Source organism: Camelus bactrianus, chromosome 3, assembly GCF_048773025.1.
Source record: "Camelus bactrianus isolate YW-2024 breed Bactrian camel chromosome 3, ASM4877302v1, whole genome shotgun sequence".
Lineage (NCBI taxonomy): Eukaryota > Metazoa > Chordata > Mammalia > Artiodactyla > Camelidae > Camelus > Camelus bactrianus.
Genome location: NC_133541.1, coordinates 2,397,064 through 2,417,827, shown reverse-complemented (window position 1 = coordinate 2,417,827; position 20,764 = coordinate 2,397,064). Strand labels below are relative to the sequence as shown.

General features: G+C 64.1%; 1 protein-coding gene across 3 annotated transcripts; it reads right to left on the bottom strand.

Moving 5' to 3' along the window:
• Nucleotides 1–468: 468 nt before the first annotated feature.
• On the bottom strand, nucleotides 469–18,667 carry SLC6A19 (solute carrier family 6 member 19). Of its 3 annotated transcripts, none has more exons than XM_074355726.1 (13): nucleotides 18,350–18,667; nucleotides 11,614–11,754; nucleotides 10,471–10,608; nucleotides 10,039–10,220; nucleotides 9,624–9,734; nucleotides 9,301–9,413; nucleotides 7,215–7,343; nucleotides 6,956–7,112; nucleotides 5,064–5,268; nucleotides 4,767–4,926; nucleotides 3,120–3,282; nucleotides 1,989–3,009; nucleotides 469–1,360 (listed from the first exon to the last, which is right to left on the bottom strand). In XM_074355726.1, exons 1-12 carry the CDS (start codon nucleotides 18,549–18,551, stop codon nucleotides 2,806–2,808), a joined length of 1,905 nt encoding a protein of 634 aa, XP_074211827.1. In that variant the 5' UTR covers nucleotides 18,552–18,667; the 3' UTR covers nucleotides 469–1,360; nucleotides 1,989–2,805. The 3 variants fall into 3 exon arrangements, with proteins under 3 accessions (XP_074211827.1, XP_074211838.1, XP_074211832.1); XM_074355737.1 differs by lacking the exon at nucleotides 18,350–18,667 and adding an exon at nucleotides 14,964–15,012; XM_074355731.1 differs by lacking the exon at nucleotides 18,350–18,667 and adding an exon at nucleotides 12,512–14,867.
• Nucleotides 18,668–20,764: the final 2,097 nt, after the last annotated feature.

The window sequence follows — 20,764 nt, the reverse complement described above, 5'->3', positions numbered from 1 at the left end:
TGCATAAAATTGCTAATTTTTTAATTACCCTTTGACAGGGAGATAACACGTGGCTGTAGAAATGGTTCCAAGTGCCCAAGCGCCCGCCCCGGCAGCGACGCCCTGCAGACACCCCGGCAACATCACAGCCGACGCGTCAGTTGAGGTCTCGTCCATCACCGGGGGTCCCTCCGTCCCGGTACGGCCACAGCTCTGGCGGCCTCCCTCTGCTCTCTGAAGCTGCGATTTGTCATCTCCAGATCATTTTATAAGCAGACTCACACATGTGACCCGGGGGTCGGCCGCAGTCTCCGGAGGTGTGTGGGTCGGGGTGGGAATCAGCCGCCCCTTGTAGCCCCCAGCGGTGCGCCATGCCCGCCACTCAGGGACAAGGAGGGGCCGCGGGGAGTGAGCGGGGCTGGCCGTCTGCGTGTGGAGGGTGTGGGTGGTGGGTGAATGCCCGGGGGTGTCTGCCAGGTCGGTGCCACGTTCATTTTTAAGCCACATTTATTTCCCTAAGAGCTTTCCAACCTTCTCAGACTGTCTGAATGTGAACTTCCCATCTGGTTCCAGGTAGTCCTCTTCTGGGGACGCCCAGGCCAGTTCCAGGAGACGCAGCCCTCACCTCTGCGTCCAACGGCAGCCCAGGGCCCAGGAACCCACGCCGGGCGTGAGCCCACCGGGAGCCTCGGAGGGGGCGGGCAGAGGGGAGGGCGCTTGTACCCCTGAGGGCCCCCTGTGGGGGGTGGTGACAGCACACGGTGGAGGTCTCAGCCGGACTGAGGGACACACGAGTCCCCCCAGCTCTGCTAGGAGCACCTCCTTTTGGCTGGAGGGGTGATGAGCTGGCCTCCCCCTGGGGCTCCCTGGACACGCAGGCCCCCCACCCAGCAGACGCTTCCATGAGGACGGCCTGGCCCTGCATCCACAGTATCACACCCGGACGCTGCATCTCACAGCCAGGCTGCACAGTTCCAGACGTGCGGGTCCTGGAGCACAGCCCCAGGGGACACGTTTTAAAAGATTCCTTTTTGGGTGAGAGGGAAGTAAGAAAAGGGAGGATCGGAGAAGAGGGAACAGGAGGGGAGGCGGTGCTGGGGGAGGGGAGGAGGTGCTGGGGGGAGGGGAGAGCGGCCCCAGGTCACCTGCACAGGCCTTTCTCTCTGTCCTTTCCTGCTCTCGTCCCCTGCCACCCCACCCAGGGACCTCACCAGCAGCCCCTACCTCCTGAGGCCCAGGCCCAACCCCCCCCCCGCACATCATGGGACCTCGGGCATGGTGGGGGGCACACCTGGGGATGCAGCAAAGCCACAGTCCTGCGCCGGCCCTTCAGGACTGGGCACGGCCGTCAGCTGTCCTCTGCACTTAGACAACGTTTAGGCTAAGAATATGAAAAGGAGTGAGTTATTTAGACACCAGCACCCACAAAACCCACATTTCTCACAGTCTGCCAAACACCGAGTGAGGGGACTGCCAGCCCCACCCAGGCGCCCACGAGCGTGACTCCCCGCCACGCGCCCAGCTGGGGGGGTGTATGCAGGGGTCCCGACCAGAGTTTCCCCAAGGGAGGGCCAGGACGCCCTGGGGAGCAGAGGAGGTGGGACCCCGCGGGACACTGGGAAGTCTCCGAGTGCAGGAACATGGCGCTGGACCCACCCTCCACATGGGTCCCCTCCCTGAGAACTCTCACAAGGTCCAGTTTAACTTAAACTTCCAGACTTTTCATGGACAGTGGAGGGGACCACTGTGGAACAGACACCCCTGCCCCATGCAGCCTGGGCTGAGATTGGATGTCACATCCCTCCCTTGATGGGAGGAGCCAGCGAGGCACCAGACGAGTGGTCTCCGGGCCCTCACAGTCCCTGACTGCTGGGACACACGAGCTGTCCGCAACCTCGGTGGCCAGGGCCGAGTTAACCTGTAACCTGCCCTTTCCAACAACTGGCTAAATATTCACACAGTTAATATTCTCTTAAAAAATGCAAAGGGGGGTTTCTGCCTTAAATTACCCGAGTTGAGTTTTATTTAACTGTTCATCTATCCGTGGCAGCCAGAAACTTTGATTAAGTGGGTCACAATTCAGCACGCCAGAATGCGGCCCGGACACGGGACCTCTTCACTGGCCGGCGGACAGGCAGGCCAGCAGGATTCCACCAGCTTCTCTCAAGTTCATCAGCCTCTTCCAGATGGGGCTCGCGAAAGATGCTCCTGGACCCGGGGGAGAAGCCCCGACCATACCATGGGGGCCTTGGGTCGGGAGGTGACAGCAAGGGGAAGAGGCGGGGGCCAGAGACTCGTCCCAAAGGGGCCGACTCCCCCACCAGTGTCGCTCTGCTCTCCCTCTGAGCGTGTGTGGTGCAGGGCAGGACCGCACAGAGTCTGCAAGCACACACAGCTTTGCACACATGCACATACACACGTATACACGTGTGCACAGCACACCAGCACACACTCACATGCGGATACACTCATGCATCAGCGCACGTATATCTGTGCTCACACACATGCACACACACACATACATGTGCCTACACACTCACATGTGTGTGCACCCCTACCAGGAGGATCGCTCCTGTCCCCTTTAATGCACACACACTTACGTACACCCACACTGCACACATACATACACAGGCCCACACACCCACACACTGCATACACACCACACTTGTACACTTGTACTGTACACACACATGCACAACTCTAGGCACATGCTTGTGCCCATGTCACATGCTCGCAATGTGCACACACTTGCTCACACACGGCACACATGCGTGTGCCCCAGCCCCTCCTCCGACCCCAGCGCCTGCAAGCCGTGGGCTGGGCTGCTCAGGACCTCAGGTCCCCGTTCACAGAGGCTGAGGACGGTGCGCTGACCAGTCCCTGGTGGTCCCCCCGCCTCCGGCAGCGGTTCCTGATGAGCTTGTAGACTGCGAAGCCGGGGATGATGAGACAGGGCACCCCGGCCACGAGGACCACCACCGCGTACACCCAGGGCGGGTACTTGACCTTCTTGGACTTCGGAAACTCCTCCTGGAGAGAGAGCCACCACGGGGTGAGCGAAGGCCCCCGTGACCCTCCTGGCCTCAGGGGGAGGGGAGGTAGACCCAGGCCCTGCCGCCACCCGGAGGCCCCGGACTCACATAGGCAGGGTCCCAGACGCTGTATATCAGATCCTCGTTGACCTCGATCACGAGGAAGAACAGAAAGATGACCAGCATGAGCAGGGGGCTGACCACTCTCCACATGACTTGCCAGAAGATGTTGGGCTTGTGGCCAATCATGAACTCGATGTCCCTGTTGAACCTGGAACGGAGGCCGAAGGGAGCCGTCACCAGGGGACGTGGACGAGTCTTTAATCCCAAGAGGGCAGAGGGCCGGCAGCCCCTCCACGCCCGGACAAACGGTCACCATCCTGTGATGCCGTACCCTGACCTGTCCTCCATGACACCCTTCTGGGCAAAGACGCGTCTCCCCTGGGCAGACGCCCATCAGCGCAGAAGGAGCTGGTTCGGAGCCTCCAGGACCCCCCGCCGCCCTGCAGTGCCACTGCCCAGCTGGACTTGTGGACTCAGGTCAGAGGCCTCGTCCTCCTCAGGCCCCTGCAGGCACTTATGCCAGTAGGGTCAAAACTTCAGGGGACGGAGAAGAGAGGCCGCCCAAGCTCCAGCGTCAGCCTCCTGGGCAGGATGGCGGCCCTGAGCGTGGGCAGCCGCACCCCCTCCGCCCGCCTATGCCCAGCTCCCTGCTGCACAAGTAAGTCTGCCGTCTGCGGGAGTCGGAACGGAGCCAGCAGGACGTGAGCTGTCCGGGGCCCGGAGAACCCGGAGGACGCGCTGGGGATGGCCAGACGCCCAGGCCCTGTGCCGGGGCCCACCAAGCTCTCCTGCCTGGGGCGGTCCTCCCTGAGCAGCGACCCGCGGCTAGACGGGGCCGGTGTCCTCAGGCCGTTCGCAGGTGGGTGGTTTCCCGCCTGCACCACGACCAGCATCACAGGCACGGCAACGTCTGCACATTTCAGTCTAAGCACCTTCCCCGGCGTCCGCTGATGCTCCGCAGAGCAGGCCTGCCGTGTGCCCCCGCCTCCCCACAGCACCCGGGCTGGCTCAAGCTGCGTTGCTGAGAGCGTCCCACACGAGTGTCCTTCCACACATGTGCTCTCAGGGGACAGCGTAGGGGCCCCAGCCTGGCAGGCCCCGTGCAATTAATGCTAACAGGTTCTGGCGGATCATTTCTGGAGCTGTGGTGAGTCCAGCTCCTATAAAACACGGGTGCTGCTTCCTGGGCTCCCACCCGTCCGTGATGGCCGATAACATCCTGAAAGTTTGGCCAAGGGGGTGGCTGACCAGGCCACATTTGTCTGCCTTCCTCTGCTTGAGCCACTGTCTGGCTGAGGGGCCCTCCCCGAGCCCTGGGGTGTCGGAGTGGAACACCCAGTTCCCCACCTCGGGTGGGCAGGGTCCCCGGGGAAGCCTTTACCCACAGCAAATGCCCACCCTGTCCTCCAGCCTCGCCTCTCCCCAACTCAGCCCCCAGACTCCACAGCTCCTCTGCTCCTCTGTGTCTTAGGTCCCGGGGCATCTGGAAGCTGGATGGCATACTGTTTGCATCGCCCCGAACGGGCATCCAAGCGGGATCCATCTGCGCTCCCTCCCGCCCCCCAGGGCCAGTCCCACACCCAAACCATAACGTCCCAGAGGGGAAATGCACGCTGGGGCCCGTGTCATGGCTGGCCTGCCTCCCCATCCTGAATGCTCCCCTCGGAGACAGCCCAACGCCTTCCCTCCTACCTGTCCACGCCGTACACGTAGACGACGGAGAACATCTCGAAGAAGGCGATGATGAGCAGGGGGATGGAGCCGGCGTAGCTGTCCAGCAGGGACAGCCAGTACTGGCCGGAGTTCAGCGTGAAGATGAAGGCGATGAGATAGGTCCCCAGGCAGATGAGGCCTGCGGGGCAGACGCAGGGAGGACACCGGCTCCATGTTGGCTCGGGGCCGGCTGCTCCCCTCCTCCAGCAGCGGCACCGCAGTCATGTCCCCCAAGGCCTGTCCTCACGGCTCCGCCTGCACGGCCCCAGCCCCTACCTGTGAGCAGTTCCTTGGGCCACTTTTTGGGGAGGACATTGAGGTCCTGCAGGGGTATGAGCACACCCTCCATGTTCCCGAACATGGACGACAGCCCCAGGCAGAAGAGCATGACGAAGAAGAGGACGGCCCAGAGCGGGGACAGCGGCATCTTGGTGATGGCCTCGGTGAAGACAATGAAGGCCAGGCCGGTGCCCTCCACGCCCTGCCGGGGCAGACAGGTCAGCCACGGCCGCCCCCCCGGCCGCCCTTAATGGTACCCCCGCCCCGTCACCAGACAGCTCTCCACCTGCTGAGCCAGTACCGCACAAGTATCGGGCTGATTTGAGCCATTTTGTGAAATGACCAGATTTTGCCTTTTAGTCCCAAGTGTATTTTCAGAGCTGAGGTAGTTTCAGAGCGGGGCAGTTGTACATGTTGTCCAGCAATGGTCAGGGCGCATGCTGCCCGGACAGACACACGCACATACCACCGTCTGCTCAGACGGGGCTCTGCCCATGGCTGGTCCCAAGCACCGAGTGACTTCAACGGGGCCTGAGCGGGTCCCCTAAATGGACACCCAGGACATGCACCGGTTGACAGTCAGAGCAGCCCGTGGGGCAGGCAGTGTGCACAGACGGGCCCGCGAGTGCGTCCATACTCCACACAGGGCCCTGGGCTGACCCTAAGCCCCCGCATCCAGCCCTATGTGGGTCAGGGGACCTCAGGCAACAGCTCTCCCATCTCAGGGTGGGTTCCTGGGAGTGGAAATTCCGCAGAGGTGCCTGTGCTGGGAGGGACTGAGTTAGGAGCCAGTGGCTCCTCCAGGGAGTCCAGGGCCCACGCGGGAGGCCCCGGGATTCCATCAGGAGCCAGGGACCCCAAGGCAACTTAGCAGCGTATATGTGAGTTCCCAGGACAGTGAGCTGACCCTTCCACATAAGGGCTCAGCTCTGCGGAGAGGAGAGCCTGGGGCAGCTTGAGAGAAGTCCGGCAACCACACCAAGGTAGAGCGCGTGGCCACAGGGAAGAGTGAAGCTCTGATCCACCCGGCACAGGGTACGTCTGACAGTGACTGAGGGCAGCCGGCCCAGCCCACGAAGGAAAAGCAAATCCCCAGAGACAGAGGCCACTCAGCTGTGCCTGGGGCTGAGGGCAGGGCAGGCTCGCCGCTAAGGGAAAGCTTCCTGGCGGGCATGACTGCAGAAACTTACCAGAACCCAGCAAACTGCAGAGAACAGTCAAGCCTCAGTGCATGGACTCAGACCTCAATAAGGTTGTTTTTTAAAAAGAAAGGAAATACAGAATCTCCATCACCATGTCAACGCCCTCTCTCTCGCCCTGCGCTTGCCTGCAGAGCCAGGCAGAGTGACCCTCTGCTCTGTGCATCCTGCTGCTGGGCAGATCCAGATCGTGCTACAACTGGAGAAACAGAGCCAGGTCCTCAAAATGCTCAACATGCCCTGAAATATTGGGCATCTCCAATCAAGAAAACTGCAAAAATTAAATTAGTAACTGTTGGCCCATGAGCCTCCCAGCATGAAACGTCAGTAATCGCTGGGTATCAGTGCATCAGACAAGGGTCTCCCGGCACCGTGACGGCCAAGACTGTCAGCCAGTCCAAAATAAAATGTGCCACCAGCTGCCAAGTGACTTCAAAAGTGCAGTTATAATAACTCTGACTTTCTTGTGGCAGGAATTATAGTAAAAATGGACCATGCGGTGTTTCTGTGTGTTTGACATGATGCTGGGGAGTCAGGCCCATGGAGGCCCTTGAACTGGGGCTCATGCCTGGGGCTCCCAGCACCCACGGGGCAGGAGGATCGGGGCGGGCACATGGTGGGGGTCGGGCCCCTGGGAACTGTGGTCTGCCCAGGGCTGGCTGCCGCCTTGCCCTGCGGCCCAGGGCCCACCTCGGAGAGGAAGGACTTCATGTCGCAGGTGTGGAACTTGAGCTCCGCGTAGGCGGCGGGGTCGGAGGCGTTGCACCACTGCTGCATCTCTGCGAAGTTCTCCTGTGTCACGTTGCCCTCCGGCAGATCGAAGCCATTGATGAGGGTCAGGATGTTCCTGGAAAGACAGCCAGGCTGATGCCGGCCTGGGCGGGGGCAGGCCCGGCAGCCTCCTCGGAGGCGAGGCACACGGCCACTGGAGCATGGACGGGCCACTCACGTGCTGAAGCAGTCATCGAAGCGCTCGGTGGCGCGGAAGCCGATGATGGAGTAGACCACGGTGGCCGCGTACACAGATGTGAAGCCGTTGATCACGGACACGATCAGTGAGTCCATCTCGCAGTTGTTGCTGCGGACGAGGGCAGTGTCCGGTCACCACAGGCCCAGGGCTCCACGTCCACCCACCCAGCCCGTGACAGCACGGGCAGGACGGTCAGAGCCCTGTCTCAGGCCGGCTGTGGTGGAGGGTGCACAGCCCACCTGTTCTTCCACAGCTGGCCGAGTGCAAGGTGACGGAGGCCGTCCCCAAGCCCTGCCGTGACCTGGTGGCCCCACAGTCCCCCTGGAATCCCAGGGGACCCCAGATCGTGTGCAAGTCCCTGCTCAGCCAGCATCTGCTCTGGACTCAGGCCAGTGAGTCGTCAAACCCACGTGGAAAGGACGGCCCAGGCCTTGACCTTGCCGCTCTCCAGCCACAAAGGCCTCGAAGAGACAGCTGGGGCCAGGGCCCCCACCTCCTCCTGGCCTCCCCGCCTCCACCCTCCGCCCTCCTTCCTGCCCCGCCAGCGCCCCTCCTGCCCGCCCAGGCCCCCCTGCTGGGGCCTCCCCCCTCCACCTGGACACCTGAAGCCGTCCTCAGCTCGGCACAGTCCCTGAGCCCCTACCTTCCTCACTTGGACACCTTCCTTCCAGATGCTTCCGTCAAAAGCCAGTCCCTTCACCCTCAGGGAAACGCAAATCAAACCCCAGAGACACCACCCCACACCCACCACGACAGCCAGAACCAGGACATCAAAGGATAACAGGTGTGGGGGATCGGGGCCTCTCGCGAGGCCGGAGGACTGTGACCCGTGGCGGCCGCGTGGAGAACAGCTCCTCTCGCATGAGACCCAGGGCTGCCACACCGCCCAGCAGCCCCACCCCTGGGGGCACCCGCGGGGAGAAAGCAGGCCCGCGTGAGCTCGCGTACACTCGTTCACAGCAGCGGGGGTGGGCACAGCCCAGAGGTCCAGCGGCAGGGCGACCGTAAACTAGCCCGGAGTGGCCCGTCCACACGCAGGTACGACTCGGCTGCGAAAGGGAGGAAAGCGACACGGGGCAGCACGGACGAGCCTCGAGGACCTCACGCTCCTGGGAGGAGCCAGAGGACCGACCCGGAGGGGACAGACTGTGAAAAGCCCAGAGACCGACCCACCCAAGGGAAGCCTTCGAGTGCTGCTGGGGCGGCGGAGGCAGGCCACGGGCTTCTTTCAAAGGTGGAGATCATCGCGCAGTTCTGAACACACTAAGCCTACGGGACCATGCACCTGGAGGGGGTGGCTTGTGCGGCATGGAAGCATCCAAGTAGAGGGGCTGTCACCGCGTACCCTTAAGTCTGCTGGACCGCACGGCGCCCGCGGCCCCCACCCCCACCCTCCTCGCGGCCGGGCAGCCGCACTCACCCTTCCTTGTCTGAGTCTCTGCTCATGTGGCGCTGGAGCCCCAGCCCCCGACCCACAGCCGGCCCGGCCCCCCCCGCCGGAACCCCCGTCCTGTCTGTGCCTCCTTTCCTGTGTCTTACCACCTGCAGCCTGGCAGGCCTCGGCCTGCGGGTTTGCCTCTGCCAGACGCAGGGCCCAGGACGCAGGGCACTTTTGGTGGGGGGACGCAGCAGGGACTCTGAGTCTGTGAGAGGAACTGGCACTGTTGTGCTCCTCTGGAGGCCCTGGGGGCTGCAGCCCGTCAGTGTGGGTGTCAGCCGCGGTGGACTGCAGGGGGCCCGCATCTAGGGTCCTGGGTGCCGAGGGGCAAGCAGGGGAGGGGAGAGCGCCTGGGCTCGCTGTCCCCAGGGCTGAGGCACAGAGGGGCGGCCAGACGGTCAGCAGGCCTCTCTCTCAGCGCCAGCTTATGAACACGCCCCCTGACAGTGCGCAAGCCTCTTTCCAGCCCCACACCCCCCATCCAGAGGATTCGCAGCAGCGCCTCCGGGCGCATGTGTTCCCAGGACCCACGCACTGTCCCCTTCCTTCCACTCTCACGGCCGATCCCCACTGGGTCCGGTGGGGGACCGAAGTGCCTGGTGGGGCCCGGCGGCCCCGCGCACTCACTGGACGGAGTTGTAGCTGGAGAAGGAGATGAGGCCCCCGAAGGCCAGCGAGAAGGAGTAGAAGACCTGCGCGCCCGCGTCCAGCCAGGTGACCGGGTTGGCCAGCTCCGTGACCTGCGGCCAACGGACACCCTCAGCGCACGCCACGAGGACCGGCCCACCGGAGCGCCGCGAGCCGGAGGCAGGGTGCCTGGCTGGGTGGAGGTCAGAGGGCAAGGGGCCCCGAAGCGGTAGCCGAGGACCCTCCACCCAGCACACTCGCGCCCTGGGACCCTGGACAGGCCAGGGCTGTGGGGTGGAGCAGGCAGGCAGTGGGAGGCTCACGTTGGGCGTGAAGAGGAAGACGATGCCGCTGGTGGCGCCCTTGAGCGTCAGGCCCCGGATGAGGAAGATGGTCAGGACGATGTAGGGCAGCGTCGAGGTGATGTACACGGCCTGGGGAGGGCAGGTGTGGGCTGAGGGGCCGGGCCAGGCCACACAGGACCCGCCCTGCCCTCCTCCGAGTGCTCAGGCCCCAGCCTCCCTCTCTGCTTCCCACTATGGTCGCTGTCTGGCTCCTGCTGATCAGATGAGCACACCCGTGATCAGCTTCTTAAGCGTGTGTCTGAGAGCCGTCTGGACCAGCACTGAACCTCGGGCGCCGGCCAGGGCAACCAGCCGAGCCGGCCGTGACCCTCGGAGCCGGACAGCAGCGGCTCGGGAGCCGCGCCCCCGCGAGCGCCCGCCCGCCCGCCCGCACCTTGCCCGTGGTCTCGATGCCCCGGATGACGCACACGTAGAGCACGCTCCAGGCACAGGTCAGCGAGAGCAGGATCCACCACTGCACGGAGCCCGAGGAGTTGATGGACGTGGAGATGTTGAGGGTCTCCCGGTACCAGAAGTAGTCCACGGGGGAGCTGCGGGCACACTCCTCCACGTAGCCTGGGATGGGCATGCACGGTCAGCGTGAGCCACGGGGAGCGCGACCCACGGGGGCCTTCACCAGGGATGCCTGCTCATGTGGGCCCCCGTGTGTAGGCGTGGGGCCACGCCAGCTCGGGGCAGGGGGGGCGTGGGGGGTGGGAGCAGGAGGGAGGAGGCAGGAGTGCAGGCCCGGCGCGCTCACCACGCACATGCCCGAGTGGGATGGGTGCGTGTGCAAGTGTGCAAGTCTCATGTGAGAAGGGCTCACCCGTCTGGTTGGCGTTGAGCGGGCACTGGCTCCAAGGCAGGGGGTCCTGGAAGGAGTTGAAGAAGTACCACATGACCCAGGCGATGATGGTGTTGTAGTAGAGGCTGACCATGAAGGACACGAACATGGACGCGATGCCTGCGGGGGTGGGGGCGTCACCGGGAGCGGCGACGGTGGGGGGCAGTGCTGGGGTGGGGGCACTGCTGGGGTGGGGTCACTGCTGGGGTGGGGGGCAGTGCTGGGGTGGGGTCACTGCTGGGGTGGGGTCACTGCTGGGGTGGGGGGCAGTGCTGGGGTGGGGGCAGTGCTGGGGTGGGGTCACTGCTGGGGTGGGGGCAGTGCTGGGGTGGGGTCACTGCTGGGGTGGGGTCACTGCTGGGGTGGGGGCAGTGCTGGGGTGGGGTCACTGCTGGGGTGGGGGGCAGTGCTGGGGTGGGGTCACTGCTGGGGTGGGGTCACTGCTGGGGTGGGGGGCAGTGCTGGGGTGGGGTCACTGCTGGGGTGGGGGGCAGTGCTGGGGTGGGGGCAGTGCTGGGGTGGGGTCACTGCTGGGGTGGGGGCAGTGCTGGGGTGGGGTCACTGCTGGGGTGGGGGGCAGTGCTGGGGTGGGGTCACTGCTGGGGTGGGGGCAGTGCTGGGGTGGGGTCACTGCTGGGGTGGGGGGCAGTGCTGGGGTGGGGGCAGTGCTGGGGTGGGGGGCAGTGCTGGGGTGGGGTCACTGCTGGGGTGGGGGGCAGTGCTGGGGTGGGGTCACTGCTGGGGTGGGGGGCAGTGCTGGGGTGGGGGCAGTGCTGGGGTCACCTCCTCACACACTGTGTGTGAGTGAACAGAGGAGTCCCAGACAGCAGGGGGCCGCCCCAGAGGTCAGCATCCCTTCTGGGCCCTACTCTGGGTAGGGAGTGTGGGGCTCTGCTCTCCCCACGTGTCTACCCATCCCAGGCCCTGGGTGCCAGGAACTTGGGACGATCTCTGCTGGTCCCTGGTGGCCAGGACCCTGCAGACCACGCCCCAGCGACTTTCTAAGGAAGGGTTTGCAAAGGCCTCAAGTTTGGGGCCGTCAAGCCCCAGGACCGTCCCTTCCCTGGAAATGTAAAGGGAAGGGGGCCCCAGGCTGGGGTCACCCAAGCCCGGGGGGACACGCACCTACACCCTTCAGGGCTGGGTGGATGGCGCTCCAGACGCCCACGCTGCCCTTCCGCAGCCTCTGCCCGATGGCGAACTCCAGGTAGAGCAGGGGGATCCCCTCCAAGACCAGCAGGATGAGGAACGGGATCATAAACGCCCCTGCAGTGGGGGCGACAGCGTGGTCAGGGACAGCTGAAGGCCACCTCTGGGGACAAACTTTGTCCCAAATACAAAGGATACTGCGTCAACAAACCCGAGAAGGCCATTGGCATGTTTGGGGGGGGCATCTTGTGTCACCTCCCAAGTGTGTCCAGTTGGTCTGCCGTCCCCGCAGGACGGTGCCCGCCCTGCAGCCCCAGGAGAGTTGGGCATGGTGTCTGCGTGGGGGCGGAGACTGGGGTGGGGGCGGAGCCTGGGGTGGGGCCGTGGCCAGGGTGAGCCCCTCCAGGAGGTGTGGACCCTTGAGGCTCCATCAATCAAAATCTGGGAGGGGCGGACAGGAGGGGCCCTGAGGAGCCCCGGTTCAGAGGCAACCGGACATCATGCAGAGGGGGATCTCAGCCCGAGGATGGGCCCTGCTCTGGGGACACGGAGGAGCTGGACGCAGGCTCCAGGGCCCGGCCATACTGGCCAGGAGCTCTGTGGATGTCTCTGAGCGTCCGTGAAGGGCGGGGACCTGGGACGCCTGCCTTCATGGTGCGCACGGTCCCACCCAGCGGTGGCGTCTCCTCCCTTCCACGCCCCTGCCTGCTGCTTCGTCCTCAGCTCCCCACTGGCTGTGTCCTGAGCCCGGTCGGGCCTCCAAGCTGCCCCTTCCGCCCGACCCGGGCTCTGGGGAAAACTGGGAGTCTCTCCAGGTGCACAGGGCAGGGGACTGCGCACAGCAATCCCGCAGAGATAGCACAATCACGGTTACCAAAGGTCACTGGCGCGGTCAGGATGAAGCTCGGCAGCAGAGAACAGGCGATAAGAGCTGGAAACACTGTCGCAGCAGGACTCACAGTGTAGGCAGGGCCTCGAGGCCGGGGGCCCTGGACACCGGGAGCCATGATCCCCGACCTGGGATGCTGCTCCGGGGCCACCTCCCAGTGCCTCCTGGAGTCTGGCTGTGGGCCTGCCGAGTGAGGGGGTCATCCGGGACACCCCCGGCTGGGACACCCCAACACCTGGCGCATTTGTGCAGCCCCATCCTCCTTTTCCCAACACACTCGTTCTCTGTGCTCCCCCAGGCCTCCCAGCTCCTTCACTTCCGTCCCACCCTCTCCCGCACCCCCTCCTCCCCGCACCGGCCTCCGGGTCAGTGTGGGTGTCAGACCCGAGCTGGAGCCCTCACTGGCGTGGCGCTGCGTGTGTGCATGTGTGCCTGTGTGTGCACATGCATGCGTGTACCTACGCATGTGGGTCTGAGGGAGTGCATTTTTGAGTGTGCATCCACATGTAAGTGTGTGGATAAGTGTGTAAGCATGAGTGTGTGGGTGTGCCCACGTGTGTGCCCACGTGTGTGAGTGTGCCCGTGTGTATGTGTGCACGTACAAGTGCGTGTGTCCACGTGTGTGTGTGCGCGTGCTGAGTGGGGGGACCAGGGGGTGGGCGAGGGAGGAGCAGGAGGGACCTCAGTCCTTTCTGTCTCTCAGTCTCTGTCCCGCCCCTGGGCTCCTGGGTTCACCTCTCGCCTTTTCTCTCTCTTCCTCCTCCTCTGTGTCTGTGAGGCCCTTACACTGGGGGGCCCAGGCCCCCGAGGCCTTCCCCGGTCTCCTGGCCGCAAGCCTCTCTCCACCTGGGGCTCCGGGGACAGGCTTCTTCTGGTGCTGGGGCTGCACGGGGGCCGAGGGTCAGAAAGCCAGAGGTGCGGCGTGACCCAGCAGGGAGGTCAACTTAACGTGCCATCAAGAAAGAGCAGAGAGTGGTGACAGACACCAGGAAAGGAAGGTACACGGCTGGATCCCCTGTGGGAGGCGGGGAGGGGAGCCCCCTGGGTCTGGGGGCTGCAGGGTTAAGGGCAGGATTGCAGCGATCCCAGGGTCAGTGAAGGTAAAATTAAAATAAGAAAAGATTTGTCTCTCTGATGTTTTCTCAGAAGCTTGATTTGAAAATCTTTTGGGCAAAACTGCCAAGAAGAAATGAGACTACAGTTCTCAAATGTCCTTCACCTATCCCCTCCACTCATGATGCCAATTTTACCCCGTCTCCCTGCCCCTTCACCTCCATCAGAAAACTCCTACTCATCCTTGAAAACCCCACTCAGATAGCCCCTCCTCCAGGAAGCCTCCCCTGCTGCCCATGGTCCTGGCACCCTTCCCTCGCACAAGCTCCTCCTGGACCAGGGGCTCAGATCTGATAGAGGATGGGTGGGTGGGCCCCTGCACACATCCACTGCACCCTCCAGAAGTGGGCTGGGCCCAGAGAGCCCTCCTGAGTCCCCACGTTGTGGGGTCCGCCAGCCTGTCACCCCCCACCTGGCAGCGCCCTCCAGGAAGCAGGCACTCAGCACCTTGTTTCCAGGGATGGGCAAACTTGGCTCCTTTTCTCTCAAGAAACTCAAGCAACACCAAACCCCAGGAGATATGAATCTTCCCTTTTAACCAGCCACTCCCTTGTGGAGAAGGTGTGGAGGAGGAGGGGGCAGGCGGAGGAGGGAGGGCGACAGGTCTTAGCGAAGGAGGAAAGCCATGTAAGGGCCAGGCGCCCAGCGTGGTTCCAAAGGTCCTGGGAGACGGATGCAGCCCCGCGGACAGACACAGGCACAGAGGGAGGCACGGGAGCAGCAGGCGAACCCGGGTGCTTCCTCTCTGAGAAATCAGGGAGGAGGGGCTGCTGGGAGGGGGCCTCGGGAGTCCCCGGCGCGGCCTCAGGCGGGGGGTCTCTCGGGGCGCTGCACTTTAGTTTACCGTTGAAGGATGACCGCACACCTCCACGGCCTTCCAGCAGGAAAGCGAAGTGGAGGCTGAGGCTGTGCCCCCAGGTCTGGACTTTGGTTTACACTGTGACCTGAGTTGAGGAGGAAATTTGGGGGTCGTTCCCATTCCCGGGGCCTTGTGCGTGGAGTGAGCAGCCAAGGCCGATGCCCCCTCTGAGGGCCAGCCTCCCCCCAGGACGCTGCCCGCCACCCCAGGTGCCCACGGAGGGGCCAGGGGTCCCTCTGAGTTTCCCTGAAGGACAGGTGAGGACCGCGGCCCAACCCTCGCCAGGGCCTTCCCTGCATCCCCTGCCAGCCCCACAGTCCAGATTCACACTGTCCATGAGAAGTCACTGGACTGCGGCAGAACCATCCTTCAGGAGGGACCAAAGCAGTGGTGGCGGGTTCTGCCCTCCTTAGGTCTGGCACTCTTCCACTAGCCACTCGGGTCCTGTCCTTTCAGGCTGGTTACCTGGTCTGATCTGGGTGTGGGGTCCAGTCTGCATCTGGCAGAGTGACCACTGGAAGGGCCGGCAGCTTGCAGAGAAAGTGGCAGATCTGAGGGTCCTGAGGTCCTGCCTACTGTCACAGAAGCTGACCAGAGGGCCTGGGGGGTGGAGAGGAGGCCCGGCGGCGGGTAGTGGGCAGTGTGTCCAGAGTCTAGAGATCACGCCCCAGAAGAGGGACCTGCACCTCGCACGTCCGAGGGCCTGCTCTGCCCTCCTTGCCCGGACCTGTCCCCTAGGGCCCCTGCTCAGCCCCTTCTGCAGCCAGTGTGCACCCTGGGGTTTGGGGAGAGGTGGGGTTTGGGGAGAGGTGGCCTTTGAGATGAGCGTGGGTGTGGACAGAGCTGGGTTTTGGAGGCTGGTGGCGCACCGGTGAGCACGCCTCCTGGAATTCAGACACTCTGCGGAGCGCGGGATGGGGGTGGGGACCAGAGAGCTAAACTGGAATGTGGCCTCCAGATGGGGGCTCTTGGTCAGAGTGAGGACAGACAGACGGCGTGCGCACTGCCTGTTTGTTGACTGGACTTAGATCTGTGCGTGCAGACCCTCTGAACGCTCCCCAGGGCTGCTGGAGGGAAAGGAGCTTGCTGGCCACGTTGGGTGGGACCACAGAGATGGGAGGACAGAGGAGACTCCTGTTGTGAAGCCACCCTAAGACGCGGGTGTGGGGGGAGCCCGGGCCGGGGGAGCCGCGGAGAAGGAGGCAGAGAGACATCGGGGTTCTCCTCCCATCCCAGGGGTTGGGGGGAGCAGCAGACTCTTCTGAAATCTGAGCTGAAACAGCTGCGGCCCTTCCCCATCCCTTCCCGCCCACCTGCAGGGCTGCTCTGGGCCGGGTGCCATCGCCCCGCGTCCTGTGGCTGGGAGGACAAGCCTGCCTGCAGCGGGATGCTCCTTCCGTGTCCACAGACCCTGACGGCAAATGCAGACCCAGAGCAGAAGCACAGCTGAGGCCGATGGGTCGGAGGCGAGGGCGGCCGGGTGGCCAAGGCACAGGCCCCCTGGGAGGAGCCCCCGGTGCTCCCTGCACCCGCTGCTCGCGGACAGGCTGGGACCTGACGGGAGAGACCCAGAACCAGGGTCCCCAGCGACACCGTCGCCCAGGATCGCGTGCACACGCTGTGCGGCCATACCCACAGCTAACACTGCAAAACGCTGCTGACCACGAGACTAGGCCATGGGCTGGTCTTCACTGTGGTTTCCTCTACTTTCTGTATTACTTTTTTTCGTAATATAAAGTTAAAAATAAAGCAGATGATCATTTACTTTGTGAATTACCCAAAACTCCTGGAAATAACTGAAGACAAATTAAGTTTTCACCAAACCAGGACATGCGGTCAGAATTGGAAAGACCCTAGGACCCTCAGATCTGCCACTTTCTCCGCAGGCTGCACAACGGCCCCACCCCCATGGTGGCTCTGCGGGGTCGGAGTGTCTCCCTGAGAGGTCGCCAGCCGCCTTGTCCTCAGGGACAGCCTCCTGGCCGTGAAGGATAGGACACTGAGCCCCTGCCCCGCCAGCAGGCCCAGAGGACTTGGGGCAGGCCCTCCGGGTGGGGCGGGTGGACGAGGGGGAGGCGGTAGCTCACCAGGACATCAGGGGCTGGACGCCGCCCCCTACTCCTAGGCTGACGGGCCGGCCGCCTGAGGGGCCCCAGGCCGCCTCAGTCTATGGGGTGATGTGGGTCGTGCTGTCCACAGCGTCTGCAGGCTGTTCCCACGCTGCCCCCACAGACTCCAAGCCCCAAAAGCCCACCTCCGACAGCGAGTTCTTCCCAGTCAAGGGCCCACGCTCTCTGGGAGCTGTAGGTCCTGGTCATCGCCCTGGACAACCCCACTGAAGGCCTTAAAGCCGCTTCCAGCATATTCCTGGACACGGGGCCCAGCTCCGGGGCCTACCCCTCTCCTCTCAGGGACAAGCATCTGGTCTCCATCCCCAAAGCGGGTCCATCCCGAGCCGCCTGAGGGCCCTGCGTGCAGGGGGAGCAGACAGCCTCTCCCCTTTCTACCCACGGGGGACGAGGGCCCATCTAGTCCATGTGCTGACTGAGCAGGTGCCAGAGGCGGAGCAGGGTGACGCCGGGACCCTCCCGCAGGCCAGCCCCCGGGGGATGTGACTGGCCAGTTCCAGAGGGAGGGGCACCAGCCTCACTGGGGCAGCTGGGAGGCCAGATGCAGGGACAGTCCCTGACCTCCAAGGCTCCCCAAGGCCCCCCAGGCACAGAGGCCGTGGAGTCTGCCTGGGAAGGACAGCTGGGCCAGAAGCTCACGAGACACACCCTCCCAGACATTCCAGCACTCAAGTCCTTGGCAATTCGAGGGGGTCACAGGAGCGACCCAGGAGTGGCCACTTCCACTTCTGCTTTCCTGGGGAACCATATCACAAAGCCCAGGAGAGCTTGCAGGGTCTTTAGGTTAGAGCCAAGCCACACCCGCTGACCCACATTGCTGTGCGATGTCCAAGAGCCCAGCAAGCCAGCAGCACTCCCAGAGCATCCAACTGGCCAGCTCTGCAGAGCCCGTCTGTCCAGCAAGCACCAGCCCCTGCTCCAGACCTTCTCCCTGGGTCCAGCTCCCCTGCCCCAGGACGGCGTGGGGGCCATAGGGGACCACGATGTGACCTCTACTTCATGGACGCCAGGAGGGTGGATGAAGGGAGAAGACCAGAACCAGGGGCCTCTGCATCTGGGGGAAGAGGGCAGCCTCGACCTGGGGAGCTCCCTTGGAAGCCTCTGGTGGCAGCAGGATGGAGCTGAGGGTGGCCTGTTGTGGGGTTGGTGGCCCCCTGCCTCTGGCCTGGGCGTTTCTCTCTGGGTCACCTGCTCCCAGCCCAGCTCCCTCCTCTGTCCATCAGGGAGTGAGGTGCCTGCGGTGGGGGTGGGACACAGACGACACACTGGGAGGACTCGGCCCGCTGCCCGCATGGTGGACGCATGGAGGGCTGGCCTTTCTGCCTCTCAGGCTGGCACCTTCCATGCTCAGAGGAGGGGAGGGGGCATCCCCCAAGGAGCAGCTGGCTCCTCTCGGACCCCCCACACCCAGGTCAGACCCATTCTCTGGGAACAGGGCCAGGCTCCTGGGTCCTGGATTGTGGGGGCCTCCCCACTGTGCAGGCACTTGGACGTGGAGGAGCCGGGGCAGCAGTGCCCCCATGGCCAACCAGCCGGTGTGCCAGGACTCGGGGGATGTGGTCACACTGCGGCCCCAGCCCTGCCCTCCGTGCAAACGTGGGGCTCAGTCCACGGGTGGAGGCGGCGCACCCAGGGGAAGGCTGTAGCGTCCCGCCCGTGGCCCCCAGCGGGGCGCTGGGATGCGGACGTCCATGCTGTTACACCCGGACGGACCCCGCCTACCTCCACCGTGGCTCTGGCACAGGTAGGGGAAGCGCCACACGTTGCCCAGGCCCACACAGAAGCCCACGCAGGTGAGCATGTACTGGGCCTTGTTGTCCCACTTGGGCCGGGAGCTTCTCTCCTCCTCCTCAATGTGCTCCAGCTGGCCCAGGGACGGGGTCCGGGCCTCCAGCCCCGGGTTGGGCAGCACCAGCCTCACCATCGTGGTCGCTGGGTGGGTCCTCGTGGCGTGCAGCCCCGGAGCGAGGGCGAGTGGCCGCTGGCCAGAGCCCCAGCACTTTATAGGGAACCTTTGGCTCCTCACCCTGAGCACCTGGGCCGAAAGGAAGCGTCAGCAGATCTGGAGGGCGAGTCCGCCAGACGGTTAATGCCTTATCGGCCGTGGCGCCTGGACCCTCCCCCGAGCAAGCCTGACAGCACAGGTGAGGCTCTCCCACCCCCGCACTCTGGGAGGAGGGACCTCATCCCACCTGGTCCTGCAGGACAGGGGTCTCCCCCAGACCCACGGAGCCTCTCCCATCAGCCACACCCCCACTTCAGAGGAGGCAGCAGGCCCTCTCCCAGACAGCGGGCACTCCCAACCCTGTTCCCTGTCTGGGTCCAGGTACAGAAGCTGGAGCCCGGGGCCCTGGGGGCAGCCCCCCTGGCCCTGTTCACACTGACTCAGAGCAGCTGGACCCCTCCCGCCTGAGCTCTGGGCTCTAAAAAGCTCCTCAGAGGCAGGGTCCACCAGCATCAGGTACCCAGAGCCGCTCCAGGGCCCCTGTCCACACAGGTTGTCATGGGACTCAAAACCATCCCCCTGCTGCCTCTCAGCCCTGCCCTAGGGATTTCTGTCCTTCCTGCGGGAGCCACGAGTGAGGCAGCCCCTCGCTGGGCACCAGGACGGCAGTGGGAATTGGGGTCCCTGCCCCCAGGGCAGACCAGTCAGGCCGGGAGACACAGGGAGCCAATGGTGCACCCAGAGAATGATGTGGCCTCCATAGGGTGACCGCAGTGGTTGCAGGGGGCAGGGGGTGGCCCAGTCTGGCCCCTGGGCTGGGGGCGGGCATCCCGGCAGGGGTCACATCCAAGCCGACATTGAAGGCTGAGTGGGAATTTGGGCACAGCTTCTGATGCAGTGAGTGGGAGGGTGTCCCCGTGCCCCTACCCCCAGTCCTGAGGTCCCTGGTCCCCCAGCCCGCCTGCCCTGAGGTCGGGGCCACACCCGCCCCACCACAGAGACTTCCTTGAGGAATGTCCTTCCCAGCGGCCTCTGTCCAGCCTCCAGGGTCGACCTTTGGCAGAACCCTCCCTGCCCCCCACCCTGTCCTTCCCAGCCCCGTGGCCTTCGCTGGAGCATGGACTCTGTCTTCCTGCCTCTGCCCGACTCTGCCAGGCGCGGTCTACACCCTCTCCACTCCATGGGACTGGTTCACACTGACATTCGAGGAATAGGCCAGGGAAGGCGGGTGGGGGTCACTCGGGGAGGAAGGAGTTCAGGACCCCGACCTTTGCCCACAGGATGGGGGTGAGTGGGGAGGGTGGAGGCCGGAAGAGAGAGATCAGGTGTGTTTTTAGGGACATCTGGCTTCTGAGACGGGCATGGACTGGAGGGCGGGGCCGGCGGTAGAGGCCCTGTGGAGAGAGAGAGAGACAGAGAGAGAGCCAGAGACAGAGACGGAGGAAAAGACAGGGACAGAGAGCGACAGAGAGAGAGGGGGGTAGAGAGATGGAGGCAGAGACAGAGTCAGAGATGCTGGCAGAAGGTGGGAGGAAGGGGGAGGAGGGGAGAGGAGGAAAGAGGGCAGGGGAAGGGAGGGGGAGAAAGAGGAGCGGAGGGAAGGGAGGAAGGGAGGGAGGATGGGATAAGGGGGCAGGGAGGGGGAGGGGAGGCTTCCACAGCCTCTCGGAGGCATCTGCTCTCCCCGGACCCTCCTGCTGGAACCTCCGCCACCTTCCTTGACCTGCAGGTGCTGCCTGACCTGCTGGGACCTCTCACTGCCCCTGCTGCCCTCCAGCTGAGGCCCCTCCTGCCCCTCCCAGGGCCCAGGGGCCCGCCCCCCCACCTTCCAGCCAGGGCATCTATCCAAGGTCGCCGGCTTGCCCGCAGCCGGACACCTCCCACTCTTCCCTCCTGCGCAGCCTTATCTCCTTCCCGTGGGACGGGAGGTGCGGTTTACTTAGTTACTTGGCTAACTGCTCATGCCCCTCCTTTCCAGGCTCCCCCTCCTGGTAGCCCCCCAGGGCCCACAGGTCCCTGAGACCACTCAAGGGTCAGCCCCTTTCCAAACTCCAGGGTGGCCCAGGGGAAGGGACGGCAGGCCCAGCAGGCCTTCTGCTCTCGCTAGAATTGTATTTGGAAACAACCAGGAAGACAGAGGCCAGAGACAGCGTTTGAATCCACTGCCCCTTCCATCCCCTCCCATCCCCTCC